The sequence below is a fragment of the Rhincodon typus genome, chromosome 4, assembly GCF_021869965.1.
Source record: "Rhincodon typus isolate 14 chromosome 4, sRhiTyp1.1, whole genome shotgun sequence".
Lineage (NCBI taxonomy): Eukaryota > Metazoa > Chordata > Chondrichthyes > Orectolobiformes > Rhincodontidae > Rhincodon > Rhincodon typus.
The window spans coordinates 51,966,537-51,983,439 of record NC_063335.1 but is presented as its reverse complement, the minus strand read 5'-3'; the positions used below and the strand labels follow the sequence as shown (position 1 = coordinate 51,983,439).

Sequence of the window (16,903 nt, the reverse complement as noted above, 5' to 3'; positions counted from 1 at the left end):
AACTAACTGTTAACCACTACTCTTTGCTTTCTGCCCCTTATTCTGTTTTGTATCCTACACTGCCACTATCCCTTTAAATTCCACATGCTTCAATTTTAATAATAGGCTTATGGTACTATATCAAATGCCATTTGTAAGTCGATATGCAATTGGCCACCCACAGGAACCCTTTCTGACACTCAGGCAGCAAAGTCTAATCATGTTAGTCAAATGTTGTTTCTCCTTAAATCTGTGCTAGCTGTCATTTATTAACTGATATTCTTGCAAGACGCATTAGTTTTTTCTCGGATTATTGTCTCAAAAAAGCTTTCCCATCACCAAAATTAGGCTGACAGACATGTAGCTGTCAGGTTTATCTCACTCATCCTTTGAACAGCTTACTTGAAACAAAGCTTGGGCCACAATCCACTCAGTTAGATTTGTGTGGTCTAAAATAATATCTTGGAAGTAGGGAATATGTCAACTACTTATTGGTCAAAGGGGTACAGCAAATATTTATAATCACTATGTTTGTGTTTGTCTGCTTCCCCCTTTGCTGTTCTCTCATGCACTCCCACTCATGTGCTCACTCTCTTTGTCCTTCTCTCCTGAGCCCGCTCGTGCTCTTTGCCCTTCTCTCGCATGCCCGCTCGCTCTCTTTCTCCCATCCCTCTTGCGCCCTGCCTCCCTCTTCCTATCCAAACTTTTGCTTAATTTGTGATTCTCATGCTCACAATTGTATTGGGCTCGTGGCTAGTAAACCTTTTCGTTCCTTTTTGTTTCATTCACTATTCTGTTCCTTTTGTCCCTCTTTTATCTCCTGTAACAATTCGATTCTATACTTTCTCTGTTGTGCCAGTTCTCTACTACATTATGAACCTTAATTTATCAAGTTGATCTGGAAACATACTGATCAAGCACTGGAAATGAGGTCATAATTGGTTATAGAGACAGGAAGGGATTAAGTGGAAGATCGAGAAGCATGGGGGAGTGTATGACTGATGAGAAAAATAAACAGGAAAAATATTTAATTATTGACACGAGCAGGAGGAAGCTGTAAATATTATTTCATTATTGATTGCTGCGAAGTTTGTTTTTAGAGGAGAGGATACATTTATTGATTATTTTGTGACTGAATAAAAAAAAGTACAAAATTATTTCTTGAGTAAAATCTGAGAATTAGAAATACAAATGCTTAGATACACAGGGATGTATCGACATTTGAAAAGGGAAAAGAAGTCTAACATTTTTGTAATATTAATCTGCTTCATTATTTTCTGTTTTTACTTCAAATTTGCATCCACGTAGGTCACGGAGACACACCAGGCCATAAACCCATTTTCAATTATTTATTGATTTATTAGTATACTTTATTGAATTTGCACAAGGTGAGGTTTACAGATGCTTTCATTTATATATCATCTTCATTAGAGTAAAATGTTCAGAGGTTTTATTTGGTTGAGTGTCAGATCCATGAAGAAGCACAGTGCAAGGGAAGTCACTATGTGTGCGATGCTGGCCTTTGATTTCCAGAATTTAGCGATGGTTGAATTCTGGTTAAGCAAAGACCTGCTTTAATTCACCATCAGCAATATTCTCCATTCTGTTCCACATTAAGTTCAGCTTTTTTTTAATCTCATGTTCTTTTGCAAAATTTGTGTTCCATCTCCTCCATTTCATTGATTTCAGAATCTTCCTACTCCTGTGTGAGTGCCTTTTATGACTTCATCTTCCACATCTTCACGTCCTGCAGCTTTATGTTCCAGCCCTCTCTTCTGTGTTTGGTTTCCTTTGTAACCCATTTTTCCTTCAGCCATTGCAGCAGGGCCTTCCACCATCTTGATCCTTTAGTCTGGCAAATCTTAGAGCCACATAATTGATAAGATGCAGAATGAGTCCATTCAGCCCATTTTCCCCACTTGATATCCTCTATTATGTCAGATCTTTCCCTTGTCTTAAAAGCTTTTTTTTGAAGCTTGTCTTTTTGATCTTAGCTTAGCTTGGATTTCTTGGTTTATTTGCCAGGGATAGGTGGATTTTTAAATTACTGTCTTTAACAGCAGATGTTACTGTTGTTTTGCAGGTGAACTGTGCAGCAAAAGAGATACTTATTATCTTACTGCAGAGCCACCTGGTCTTGAGCACTTCAAGTTGGAATATGTTAATTGAAGCTTTATATCCTGTGATTCCAATACTCCAGGTAAATTATAACTACAAAATTGTGAAACAGTGCTTTGGTTTTTCTTACGCACAACATAACTGGCACAATTTTAGTAGAGCATCAGTGAATTAGTGCTTATTTGCTCAGTGCCTGGAACATACAGACAAACAAACAAGGCTTTGTTTTACTTCAATAAATCAATCGTTGCCATGTAACCTTGGGTAAGTGAATTAGATACTTTTTTGTTAAACTCAGGCAGTTGAATATGATATAAAGGTGTATTAGCATCAGAATGTAATGCTTAATTTTGTCACAGGACATTATTATTTGTGAGTTTTGGTGTAAAGGTCTAAAGTATAAGAGTAGTTAGCATTGCTTTGCAGCAAAAATGCATGTTAGTCATGCTACAGTAGATACATTTTAAAGCAGTGCTTCCACACCCACTCCCGCCCGATTTTTATTCAATGCATCATTTCTCAGTGAGCAAGGGATAGCAACAACGTGGAGTTTTCTTTCAATATGGTACACTCTTTGGCCAAGGTAAGCAAATAATTTGTATTTATAAAATATAAACTATATATTTGTGCACACAAGCAACTATATAGTAAAACACCAGACTTTTCCTGTGAATTTGAGCTATTGAACAAAATCCCTTGTGGAAGCCTATGAAGTGCTAAAGTTATCAAAATTAAAGGAAGTCCAGTTCAGTACCATTTTATTCATACTGGGAAAAATAATACCTCAGATTCTGGAAACAGGTAGAAAAAACATTTTTTTTATATTCACTGGTACTGTTTAAATTACTGAGTGTTGCCAATATTTTCTACTTTATTTTGTTCAGAACTTGTCACATGGTTAAAATTTCATTCGAGAATGGTTAGTGCTATTGCAGTGATATTTAAACTGCAGCCGTATAATTTTTTTTCCTCTTCATTGATCCTTCATGCTCAAGTGGCACCAAGATTTGAAACGGTCAGTTGTTATTAACATCCCTACAGAAAATTGTACATCATCGGTCACATTGTTTCCAGGACTTTGGAGTAAAAAAGGTTTATCATGCAACTTCTCTTTCAGATGCTTGAGAGAGACCACCATTAACACAATGTAAAATGGCTGTCTAATAGGTAATCTAATGGGTAATCTTCATCGATTTTTACCAAAGTTAGTTTGTCATTTGCACATCATCTGAGTTACTCTGACCACCACTTATGTAGGATGATTCAGCCTGTCATGCTTGCTATGCTGTTCAATTAATTTAATTCCATTTACCTGTTTTCACTGCAAGTCCTATGATATCCTTACCAAACAAGAGCATCTTAACCAAATCCATCCTGTAATTTTCAATTGACCTAGGATGCACAACCTTTGGAATCTTAATCCAACACTTCACTACCAGTTGTATGTTCAGAGTCCTAAATAGCCCAGCTCAATTTTTAAGGTTATGTCTTCTTATTCTGAATTCACCCATAGGCAAAAATATATACATTGTGTCAACTCCATCGGATCCCTTAAGCATATTAAATGCCTCGTAAACCCAAGGGAATAAAAGGAAAGTCTATGCAACCCATCCTCGTAATTCAACCTTTTCAGTTGTAGGAGCATTCTTGGGAATTTGTGCTACACTCAGTCCAAGTCCAGTAAACAGATAATAAAAATCAGGAGCCATTTAGCCCTTTTTTTGAGCCTGTTCTGCACTCAATGAGGTAATGGCTGATATGTTTGTGTTTCAAATTCCACATTTTTCCCCTAGCCCTGATGACATTAGATTCTTGTGAGGGAAAGGAATAAATCTACCCTACCTTAAAAATATTCAGTGACTCTGCCTCAGCAGGTGGTAGAGACAGAGAATTCCAATATCTCTCCATTCAAGAGAAAACAAAACAATTCACCACATTTGTCCTAAAATGGCAATCCCTTGTTTTGAAACAGTACCTCCTATTTCTGGATTCATTCATGAAAGGAAATAACTTTTTCATGTCCACTTTGTCAAGACCATTCAGGAACGTCTGGATAACAAGGACACTTACATCAGACTCCAACTCATCGACTACTGCTCTACCTTGAACACTATAATCCCTTCCAGACTGATCTCAAAACTCAGAGACCACGGTCTCGGCTCCGCCCTCTGCAACTGGATCCTCAACTTCCTGACCCATAGACCACAATCAGTGAAGGTAGACGACTGCACCTCCTCCACGATAACCCTTAACACTGGAGCACCACAAGAATGTGTTCTCATCCCCCTACTGTATTCCCTGTACACCCACGACTGTGTAACCAAATTCCAAACGAACGCCATCTACAAGTTTGCTGACAACACCACTGTAGAAGGATGGATATCAAAAAGGAGACAGAGGGCTTTGTGTTGTGGTGCAATGACAACAACCTCTCTCTCTCAATGCCAGCAAAACAAAAAAACTGATCATTGACTTCAGAAAAAATGGAGGAGAACACACCCCCATCTAAATCAACAGAGCAGGGGTTGAGAATGTCCGGTTTTTAGGAGTGACGATAACTGACAATCTGTCCGAAACTTCCCACATAGATGTGATGGTCAAGAAGGCACAGCAACGCTGCTTCCTAAGGCGGCTTAGGAAAATTGTCACGTCCATGAGGACCCTCACCAACTTTTACTGATGCACCATAGAAAGCGTACAATCTGGGTGTATAAAAGCCTGGTAAGTCAACTGCTCTGCCCAGGACCGTAAGAAACTACGTGCACAGCCCAGATCATCACAGAAGCCAGCCTTCCATCTGTGGACTCCATTTACACTTCTTGTTGTTATAGAAAAGCTGTCAGCATCATCAAAGAGTCCTCCCACCCTGCTAATGCTCTCCTACAACCTCTTCCATCTGGCAGAAGATACAGAAGCTTGAACGCCTGCACCAGCAGGTTCAAGAACAGCTTATTCCCTTCCGTTATTAGGCCGATGAATGGACGCTCTAACTTTAAATAATGGCGATCTTGTTAATGTTGATCTTGCTTTGCGCACTTCCTGTGCAGTGTAATCTGCATTCCTCACTCTGTCTAAGCACCCTATGATCTGTATGATCTTGTTTACTATGATCTGCTTGCAAACAAAGCTTTACACTGTACTTATGTACACTTGACAATAAATCAAATTCAAATTCAAAATTCATATTCTTCAGTGAAATCACCTCTGAAACCTCCTCATAAGACAACTTGCTGAATCCAGGGATCAATCTATGAAACCTACTATGAACCACATCGAATGCATCTATATCCTTTCTTTAAAATAGGAGACCCAAACTAGACACAGTATTTGAGATGTTTCATCCTGCCTGAAGCATAATAACATTACCGTCGTCAACAAAATCAGAAATTGCTAGAGAAACTCAGCAGGTCTGGCAGCATCTCTGAACAGAAAACAGAGTTAATATTTTGAGTCCAATGACTGTTCTTCAGAACTGTATTCTTTTGTGGAGTGAGGTGCTCACAACAGCATGCACATTCCCTGACAGTGCCTGGTCTAGATTTTTTTTTACAGCTGAAGTTTAATTTCCTCATTTTCATATTTGCAATATATGTCAATGTTCCCTTAGACTTAACAATTCTCTATTGTGCACACTATTAACTTTTAATACCTGTATTCTAACTTTTAGTCATTTGTGCAAATGGACACTTTAATTCCTTTTTCTTCCACGGCTCATACTCTTTCCCTATTGAGAAAATGTTTTGATTTCTCTTTCTTCAATCCATGTGGATGACCATGTAATTTGAAAGTTTTGCCACATGCTCCTATAAATGCCCATTAGGGTTGACTACAACATGGACAAATCGCTGATTAAGACCACATGTTTATTCAGTACCTGCTTTTGAGTCATGAATGGTGATTGTTACAGTTTTGAGGTCTTCCCATGCCTTATTACAATGTGCTTTTTCTAGGGCTTTGCATCAGTTGAAGATCCACTAGGAACATGCATCCTTGCACTGAGTGGACCATGCAATGAAGATACTGCTGGCATTCTGTCATGCGCAGCCAAAATTCGTGCATCTCTTCGACTTTTTATGAGCAAACTGCATTTGTAAGCATATTCTAATTTATTTTAAAATAAGTCACTCTCTTTAGTATTGAACTGAGATGCAGCAAGTAAGTTTCATCAAATTAGAAAATGCAAACAGTTACATTCATTACATAGTGCCGGTGTCAGCACATTTTGATGAAGGGCAAGTCATGCTTGACAAACTTGCTGGAGTTCTTTTAGAATGTTAGGTGGATAATGCGAATCTGGTAGATGTGCTCTATCTAGGCTTCGAGAAGGCATTTGCTCAGCCCTTTGAGTATAGGAGTTAGGAAGTCATGTTCAGGTTGTAAAGGACATTGAGGCCTCTCTTGGAATACTGTGGCCAGTTCTGGTTGTCTAGTCATAGGAAGGATATTATCAAGCCTGAGAAGGTTCAGAAGAGATTTACCAGGATGTTGATGGGTATGAAAGGTTTGAGTTCTAAAGAAAGGCTGCATAGGCTGGGATGTTTTTTCACTGGAGCATAGGAGGTTGAGAGGCAACCTGATAGAAGTTTACAAAATAATGAGAGGTATTGATGGAGTTATTCTTAGGATGGGGGATTTCAAGACTCGGGGGCACATTTTTAAGGTGAAGGAAGAGTGAGTCAAAAAGACATGAAGAGCAAATTTTTTTACACAGGGGGTGGTTCGCATGTGGAATGAACTTCCTGAGGAAGTGATGGATGCGGGTACAATTACAACATTTAAAAGCCATCTGGACAAGTACATGACTAGGGAAGGTTTGCAGGGATATGGGCCAGGAGCAGGCAGGTAGGACTATTTTAGTTTGGAATTATGTTCAGCATGGACTGGTTGGACTGAAGGGTCTGTTTCAGTCCTGTATGATTCGGTGCTGAATTAAAGACTGATCCCAGAAGGTTAGGGGTAGAATATTGACTTAGACTGGCAAATTGACAGAAAGCAGAGTCAGGATAGATGGGTCCTCCTTAGATGGTGAACTGTAACTAGTGGGGTGCTGCAGGGTTCAGTTCTTGGACCTCAACTATTTATAATCTATATAAATGATCTGCAAGCAGGGACAGAGTACAAAGGAATACAGGAATATAGCAAAGTTCATAGATGATACCTAAAATAGGGTAGGAAAGAAGGCAGTGAGGAGGAGATAGACTTTACAGATGCATATTGATAGGCCAGGATAATGGGCCAGAATCTGGAGATGCAGTTTAATGTGGTTAAGTGTGGGGATGTCCATTTTGAATGAAAAACAAAAGGGCAAATTATTATTTAAATGGGAAGCAGATCAAAGCTCAGAGGGATCTGGATGTCCTTGTCCATGAATCGCAGGAAGTGGATACACAAGAATACAATAAGAATGGCAAATGTAATCCTGGCATTTATTGCAAAAGGGCTAGATTGTAAAAGTAGTGTTGTTACAATTACATAAGGCATTGGTGAGACCACATCAGGAATATTGTATACAGTTTTGGCCTCCTTACTTGAAGAAGAATGTGGTACCACTGGAGGCAATTCAGAGGAGGTTCACCAGGTTGATTCCAGGCATGAAAGGGCTGTTGTTTGAGTAGCAGTTGAATAGCTTGGGCTTGTACTCACTGGGGTTCAGAAGAACGGTGGTGATCTGATTGAGGTATGTAAAATGCTAAAGAGAATTGATAAGGTGGACGTTGAACAAAAGATCCCCCTTGTGGAACAGTCTCAAACTAAAGGTCATAGATATGGAGTGAGAGGAGGTAGATTCAGAACTCAGATGAGGAAAAACCAATTCCCTGAGGGTTATGAATCTGTAGAATTCACAGCCCCAGAGTGCAGTTGAGGCAGAATCAGTCAACAGATTCAAGAGGGAAATAGATGTGTGTCTGATGAAAAGGGCTATGGGGAGCAGGCAGGAAAATGGGGTTGAGACCAGGATAAGATCAGCCATGATCATAGTAAATGGTGGAGCGAGCTCAAAGGGCAGAATTACCTACTCCCGCTCCTAATTACTATGTTCTTGTGATCCTTTCAAATTATTGGGACATATCTAAACATTTCATAACCAATCATGAACTTTTGAAGTTTGGTCACATTTTAAGAAAATATGCACTGCAAGTTCCCAAAAATACACATGATAAATTAATCAGTTATTTTTAAATCAGATCTCCCAATGGATCTAACTTCAAAGAGTACCCAAGGAGAGATATCATACTTATCTGGGAAAATAATTGTCCTTCAATCAAAACTACATTATCTGCTTGGTGTTGTTTGTGGGATCCTGCTGTTTGCACGTTAGCTACTGTTTACCTAGGGTACTACAGTAACTTCACTAAAAGACCTGTTGATACAGTGAGATGAAGTAGGTAAACATCATGTGGATTATGAACATTGGCGTAGACTTGGGCTGTTTTTCTGCTGTAGAGTTGTTGTAAGAAGTACTCTTTGAAGAACCCTCTGCTAAGTAAATGTTCTCAAATTATGTACTTTCTACTTTCTTCTTATGATCTCATCAAGTCAAGAATGAGTCGTAAGAATTAGCAAGTCAATTTTCTTAGCTTACTGGTGGGGGGAAATATTTAAAGCAGTTAGAATTCAAATTGACTCTAGATAATTCCATCAGTGAGAAGCAGATGCTGCATGTTACATTTTGGAAAGGCATGTTCTTGAATTAAAATCAAACCATTAGCACTCTGTACATGTATCATCAATACCAGCAAGTTATTTATAACCTAAAAATTGTCTAACGGTACAAAGGCAGAAAAAGAGTCAGTGGCAAATTCCTTCAGTGAAAGAGTTATGATATTTATTGTTCTCTCAACATATTGCACAATTGAATTGAAAGATGTAGGTTAACTCAACAGGCTATCTGCTGGCATTCCAATCTTTCAAGGCTATCCGAATTAAGTTCGATTACCTGAGCAATGTTATTAGCCGCAGGACAAGGGGACCTTCAGAACGTTTTCAAATAATCGGCAATAATCGGAATGGTTTCTACATATCTTCATTGACCTGCCAGGCCTCTCCGCTGGTAAATGCAGTAATGTAGGAAGTTAATATAGGTAGAGGTAAAATTTCCTGTTCTTTCTCTTTAATAACAATTAGCTGTTGTCCTGTCAGCAGACAGATTTACACACGATTTCCAGCACAGAAACAGACCATTTGGCCTAACTTGTCTACCTGATACTTATTCTCCACACAACCTGCACCCACCTTACTTCTTTGAATCCTATTGATATGGAATTAAACATTTCCATTTATTTGCAGAAGAAACACACGACTTCTTTTCAGTAGTTTCAGAGATGATGCTTGAAAAAAATGAATTTGTATACCAATTACAAATCAACATTAAAGGTTTCATCACTAAAAGAGAAATGTGATGCAAGGATAAAATTGAAAGGCGTTTGGGAATTCACCAATTAATTGCTGTGCAACATCTAGAATTCTAATGATAGTAAAATCATGAGAAGCAATGGAAGCAAAATGATATGGCTCCCACCACAATGATGAAACAGCAGTGTCATTCAGGGCTGAGGCTACAACTCATCTTGATGAATAGTTGGATCTTTTCCGTAGACATTAAAAGAAATTTACTGGAATGGGAGGATTTGACATAATGCAAATATCTAACCAGAAATGATTTGTAGTATTAGTTTATTCCCCCATCAATTTATTACAGAAATAGTATTTATTGAAGGAATGCTAGCTTCTGTTTTGATAGGGTGTCAAATAAATGGTTGAAATTTGGAGATTATCTAATTTATTCTGCAATCTGATATCTTCCAAATGCAATTGTTACAGTGCCGGATATCTATGATGAGAATATGTGGAGAGTCACCCTTTAAGGGTTCTTTGGGAGCAAGTGTTTGGTGCTTGCCTGTAGTATACAGGAATGCTTTGGACATGAAACGTGTGGAAGTTAGTCATTTATTTTGCTTCAGTGGAAAAATTATGTCACTATCAATATGCAATAGTCTTGTCAACAGATCAACTCCCAACTGAGTCCTTGTCATGGATATGAACTGAAGTTAATTTATGTGACCTTGCATGAGCATAACTGATGATAGCTAGTCACTTCTCTAACTTGGTTGTTTTGTTTTAGTGCAACTGCTCGTGCTAATAAGGGACAGCCACAGAAAGATTTTAGGGAACTTGATTGAATTAACTACCTTTTGTTAAGATGAATGATGTTCTGGTACCAGATTTAGCCTGTAACCATACCAATTCTTTTGCATTTGTCTCTCTGTCGGCAAGATTCTGAATAATATTTTCAAATGGATTCTCTACCTAGAGGTGACAAACTCTGGTTCACTAATGGAGTTGTGTGGAGCTGCAGCTCTTCTTTTAAATGTTCACTTGCTTTTCTGTTCTAGAAATTGAGATTCCTTGCTTCTTGGGCTTATCCAGGTTTGAGGGCCCAAAACCCTTGGGCTTGACCTTCAACGCATCCTTGAGCTAGAAAATAAAAAGAATGTCTTTGGGAGGCAGGGTCTGTCGTTCAATCTAAATCGTCCCATTCCAAGGAAGGTTTTTTTTTTACTTTTTTTTTCTTCTCATTTAGAGAATCCTCAAGCAAAAGTCACCAAGGCAACTACCATGGCCCCACGTAGGTGTTTCACATGCAGAATGATCTGTCCCTGAGTGGCTGGATTTGCTACTAAGCTGTCCTTGATACTTGTGCTGTTGAAAAGATGAGAAATCAAGGAATTACTGTTCAAAATGTTAGAGAACGATGTTGGCATACAGAATTCAACTAAGTGTACTTTGTCCGCCCTTCTCAAGTTTTTATCCTTTTGAGCATTAGTACTGATTCTTGATTGATTGGCTTTCCAGGTGGTACGTAATAATAGATCACAATATTATTCTATGGGGGAAAAAAAGCATGGTTACACATGCTGGCTCAGGTTCTTATTAATGATCACCTAAATTTATGTCCTTTGGTTACTGTCGTACTACTGCTGGAAAATATGGGCAGAATCTTCTCAGCCCTTGAATGACGCTGGCAATAGCAGGTCAGATGGGAAAATGCGGCGAGACCTGGAAAACGAGAGTCATGATATGAAGGAAAATAAAGTTGATTTTCAGCTTGAGGATTTTAACGGCCAGACAAGAAACTCGCTAATGAGAAGTGAGAGGCCTATTTATGTGGAATTAAAACCTCATTATTAATTCTTGTCACCTCATTTATATGCAGTTTGCTATTTTACCAGGCAGTGCAGAGAGGATAGACAGTGACAATTTCTAACGTGAAAGTCTGAGTGGATACCTAGCAGCTTCAGTTTGTCATGAATTTCTCCAGCCCACTTCTTGATCCTCTGAGCCTTGACCAGCGTTCCCCAACATCTCAGGACACACTCCATGGGCAGCACCCATCTGTTTCCTTCATCCAAAGAGTCTAGCACCAGACATGCACCGGCCTCATCACATCATCGCAGCACATCACTGTCTACATTCAAGTATAGTTCAAAACAGTAATGTACTTTGGAGTGAACTGAAACCTTTCATTGTAGTACTGCTGCCAGACTACTTCACGCGAAGCAAAAGCACCCATCTCGTGCACTGGAACAGGATGAATCTCGAGACTCTAAGTTTGTTCTCTTTGCACACACCTACTCACTTTGCTGTTGCACAGTTGCTCACAGCAGCTGTATTGTGGAGGCTGTGGTGGGGTGTGGACATTTTGCTGTACAGCACGCGCCATTCAATGTCACACCTCCAACATATGTCTTCAGCGTACACAGCACACACTGTCTGTGCTTTGACCAAATGCCCATGCCTCAAAGTCTAAGAGGAGTAATCCTCAGTCAAGTCAACGGGAACTGTCATTTTGAAAAAAATGGAACTGTCATTAGTCAGAGGGTTCAGCCACAAAAAATCAAAAGGTCATTCAGTTTGAGTCCTGTGCACAGACACAGTCTGTCAGCCACTTGGGCCGTTTATTGTCAGGGGTAACGAATCAATGCAATCTGGGGATTTGGCCATGGTTAGTCCTGTAATTTCAGTACAAACAGTACAGGCATTAGTCATAGGTCAGTTGAGTTGCTGCACTGAGATCAGTTGTGGGTCTGATCAGTCATCAGTCAGTGCAAATTAATTTGTGGAGAGGACCATACTCCGTCCTATGTCTGTTTATTGGGAGTAAAGGGCTACTTATTCAGGGCCGTAACTGGTATGCAGATTAGAGAAATGAATTGTGGAAACTGGCGACAGCATGCTACAATACCGGGAGAGCAATAATTATGAAGTGGAGGCAACTCAACGAACAAGGATGGGAGACATTAGAGTGCTGTAGACCAAGGTTGCGAGGAAGGGAGAGTGTCATCAATGGTCAGCACTAACCTATTGGCTTCATTGGGCAGACAGTAAATCACGATGTCAATGTAACTAAGCTGTAGGCCTGGGGCTTGCAGTAAGTTGGGGAATAGTGACTTAAATCAAAAAGTTGGGTAGGAATGTGAGGAAACTCATTAAGGTGTAATATTGAGGTTTGGGGGCAAGAAGAAAAATTGAAGGCAAAGTTCTGGGTGGTGGGAGGGATAGATGGAAATATCTTGTTGCGGTAGTGTGAGGTAAAAGGAGACAAAGGCTGTTAGGAATACCTGATGACCAAACGGAACCCAGTGCTGATAGTCCACTGCAAACTGTGTTCCCACCATTACTTGCATTCACTAGATGCTAACTGGAACTGGAAAACTGCTGGAGCAGGTTGGTTGAATTAATTGTCAGTTTGATTAGCAAAAGCATGGCATCCATGTCAACTGAATAGTAGGACAATGAAGGGCCATACACATGAGTCATGCTTTTGCAAACTCCAGCTACATTCACTTTCCAATTTCGTCACCCCACTTAGAATGAGTGAAATTAAACATGCTCAGGTTTCAAATGCAATTTTGAAACTTCCAAGAGTGCTGTGGGAAGAGAGGGATGTTGCTTCCTTATGACATTTTGTGCTATAATGGATGGTGCTGAATTCAGTGATAAGTTGAATGAATGTTGGGTCGGGGACAGCAAGGGGAGGGTAGTACACTCTTTTTTGATGTACTATGTTGGTTACTCAGCCAGTGTGGCACCATCATCAAGCTGGTGCACATATTGTGACTAGGATCGTGGTGGAGCAGATGATAGGGCCGCTGAAGATGCTGTCCTGCTACTTGCAGAAGTCTGGAGGTGCGCTCCAGTATAGTCCAGCATGTTGTGCCTTGTACAAGTGGAGCAGGCAACCAGGTGCTGGCTGCTTAAGAACTTGGAGAATGGAAGCCAGGCTTCCAAAGAGAAGAATGGGGACATCGGAGAGGAAGAAATCTCCTTGTTCAAAACAGAACTCATCTACATCAGGGACTACAAACCAGATAGAATCTGATTGATATTCTGCTCCAACAGATGAGAGCTGGGTGCAGCAGACAATTTGGAATTTAGAATAGTTTTTGGTAATCATGCCAGCATTTAGTTCGTGTTGTGGGGTATGAACTGTAGCCATCTTGGTTTTGTTTGTGTTCACTTTGGCTGTAAATAAAAGCTCATGTTTGAAATTGTCCAGTTTCTTGCCCATATGTGATATTCCTTTACTGAGCAATATCAATCTGCAGGTGTCCAGTGTGCTAGATTGCGAACTCTTGTCTGGGGTGCACAACAGCCTTTTAAGATCGGCCTCAGCACCGGGGTAGCCAATCCTTTGGTTCAAATCAGATGAATAGCGTATGGTAAAATAGACCTAGAAAAGGGTGAGTGGGTCAAGTAGTTAATGAGGTGGGTTTGGTAAATGTGGCAGACTAGGCCTCATGGCAAAAAAGCCTTCAGAGTACTTGATGCAACTGACACTTAACCAAAACTAATGTCTGATTAAGTACCTGGTGTCACAGTAAAGACTCTTTAATATGATTCATTGGTTAAATAGACATGCTTTTGTTTAGGTTCCTGGCGTACTGTGGTAGTGTCTCTCTCTTTGAGCTAGATAGTTTAGGTTGAAGTTCGACCTACCATGGAGGTGTTGGAACAAGTTGATTTCTTACCTAATCCATACAAGTCTCTGATGCAGCAGAGGGCACTATGCTGCTGTGCCTCTAATAACTGCAAGTTGCAATGTTAGAAAACAAAGTCTGGTATGATATGTGTGACCAAAGCCTTCTGCCGTTCACCAATTACTGACTGTAATATCCGAACCATACTTTAAAGGCTTTTTTCAAGTGCACCTTGATCCATATAGCCGTAAAAGCTTTCTTGCTTGTTCTAAGGAAGGGTCACCGGACCCGAAACGTTAACTCTGATTTTTTTTCTTCACAGATGTTGCCAAAGCTGCTGAGCTTTTCCAGCAACTTCAGTTTTTGTTCCTGATTTACAGCATCTGCCGTTCTTTCGGTTTTTGCTTGTTCGTTGTTTGCTTGCAGTGAGCGTCTTTACACTTTTTCCCTCATGAGCATTTTTATTTAGGTTTATACTACAGCAAATCTTTTGTTAGCTGGAACCTATAGGACCAGGAATGTACCAGTTATCAAATATTCTGGTTGATCAAGAGATCCACACTAAGTAACAGAAACGCTATGCAGCGGGGTATATATTTGCAGCATAAATCACTTAAATAATAACTTAAAAAAACTTATCGACAGAGAGCCTTCTCACTTGCACCCTCAACTGACTACTCGGATATTGTGGAGATCACAATAATACAGTAAACTTGTAGTGTTTCAGTATATAACTTGCTGATTTATCAAGAGTGCTGGTCCATTAGGTACTGGTTAAGACACCGTTTGCTGTTATTGCTTCTCTGGGCATAAGAAAATGTGGGACATAACCATAAGATCTATTAGATTTTAAAAGGGGAGCATTCCTAGAAATTTGCAGTGGTTTCAAGAGCAGGTTGATGGAATTTGTGAATTTTCTCTGGATTCAATCTATAGCAAAGTGGGAGATGACTTCATCAAAGAATGTTGACACTACAAAGACAAATAATCGTGACTAGTTATTTGCGATAGTTCAGATAATTGTTCAAATATGATTTGAATTTTGCAGATCAGACACTTAACTAAGCAAATACCTTTTTTTATTTCCTGTTATACCTACACACTTTAATTACGTCATTATCAAAATGGCTGCCTTGAATCAAAGTATTTCAACTTCCAGTCTGTGAACATACCAGGCTTCTACTCTACATGTTTAATATGCATTTGGAAAATAACATTTGTAATTAACCTACTCTGTTAGCCACAAGCAGCTTTTTTGATAGTATGATCTGAATGCCTTTATGTCAAAAGGTATAATTGTCCTACCTGTTTTCTTCAATAGAGTGCGCTCTGTAGCTTTTACACACTTGATGCCTCACCTGGTTAATGAAGAAGATGCCTCCGACAAACTTCCTGTGCTGCAAGGAAGTATATTGAATCATGTGTCTGATTTGTACATGTTGGAGAAATCTATTGATTTGCAATTAGACACTGGCAAATCTTTTTTCAAGGTGAGGAGCTGACAATTTTGTTCCTTCTTTTTAACTACAGTATACAGGGTACAAAGTGTTTCTGTGTTGACCTTCTTGTGTAGAATCTATTTGTATGTAGTTAGAGATTAATGATCTTTTTAGCCAAATAATTCCTAAATATAACATCGTGAAGTTCAAGTGAATTCAATTAACTTACGACATAGATACTGACGAAAAAAGCCATTCAGCCATTAAGTAATATTACAACCTCTCTGGCTCTGAAAATTAACTATAACAATTGCAAAAGCCTTATTCTTTCCATTTCTTGCATTTTTGGAAGCAAAGAAATGTAAATTTAAAGTTTTATGACTTAATTTTCCCTTCTTTTGATTCTATTTTCAATTTATTTCCTCTTTTCCTGTCCTTATTTCTCTTCTACAACTGTTTTGACTCCTCTATTTCTTCATCTTCCTAAGTTCTTCCTGTGTTTATCCCCCAGCCATGAAGTCTTATTGGTTGAAGAAATGCCCTATTCACTTGGGCCCTTGCTGCAACATTGTTATTTTAAGTTATTTAAGCTGACGGACAGAGTCAAGTTGCGCAGCAGAGGCTGTTTATTGCTGTGCGGGAAATGCTGTCCAAATATTTCTCCTTCAGACAGCCCCTTAACTAAACCACTTATGACTGTGGTTTTTCTTTTACTGTGCGCATGCCTTACTCTTGTCTGTTAAATTTCATTTGCTATTGTCCTTCATGTTTGCACAATTTAATTGACACTGCCTTGTTCCTGGGGGGTTGTCTCAGATTTTGCTGCCTAATTTAGGTTGATATTGTCTGTCAGTTTAATCAATGAGTTTCTAAATCCTATTTATTGTTGTATATTAGGAACGACAGGTGTTTTGGTAATGATTGCAGAGACGGTTCACTCACCTCTCGGTTATCAACTTACATAAGCCTACTTCTATCCTAGTTTGATCATATCAACATATTCTTCTACCGTATTATTTTTCATATATTTATGCAACTTTCCATTAAATGCTTCACTGCTTTTTCTCTCACCCAGTGCATGCACTGGTGAATTGCACATTTTCACCTCTCCTTTAGTGAAAGAATCTAAACCCAGTGGCATAAATGAGATCACAAGCTTGGTTTGGCTAAAAGAAGGTCTGGTCATGATGCATTATCTCCCCATTATGCTGAGCTTATGCAGTTACTTGGGTTGTACAGCTAAGGTGGGATGTTTGTTGAACTTGATTAGTCTTTCTCTTTTTAATGTACAACTCTGGTAGATTCACACTATCACATTTAAACATCTAAGTCAAAAAGTTTCAGAGATAGCAGGACCTGCAGATGCTGGAGAATCTGAGATAACAAGGT

At 39.3% G+C, this 16,903-nt stretch overlaps 1 protein-coding gene across 1 annotated transcript in view; it reads left to right on the top strand.

Moving 5' to 3' along the window:
- rttn (rotatin) overlaps positions 1-16,903 on the top strand; it is a 181,259-nt gene that overhangs the window by 63,280 nt on the left and 101,076 nt on the right. Inside the window, exons 16-18 of the mRNA XM_048595750.1 lie at positions 2,063-2,179; positions 6,048-6,187; positions 15,397-15,565. Coding sequence (XP_048451707.1) covers positions 2,063-2,179; positions 6,048-6,187; positions 15,397-15,565 — 426 coding nt within the window. The remainder of the gene's footprint in view (positions 1-2,062; positions 2,180-6,047; positions 6,188-15,396; positions 15,566-16,903) is intronic.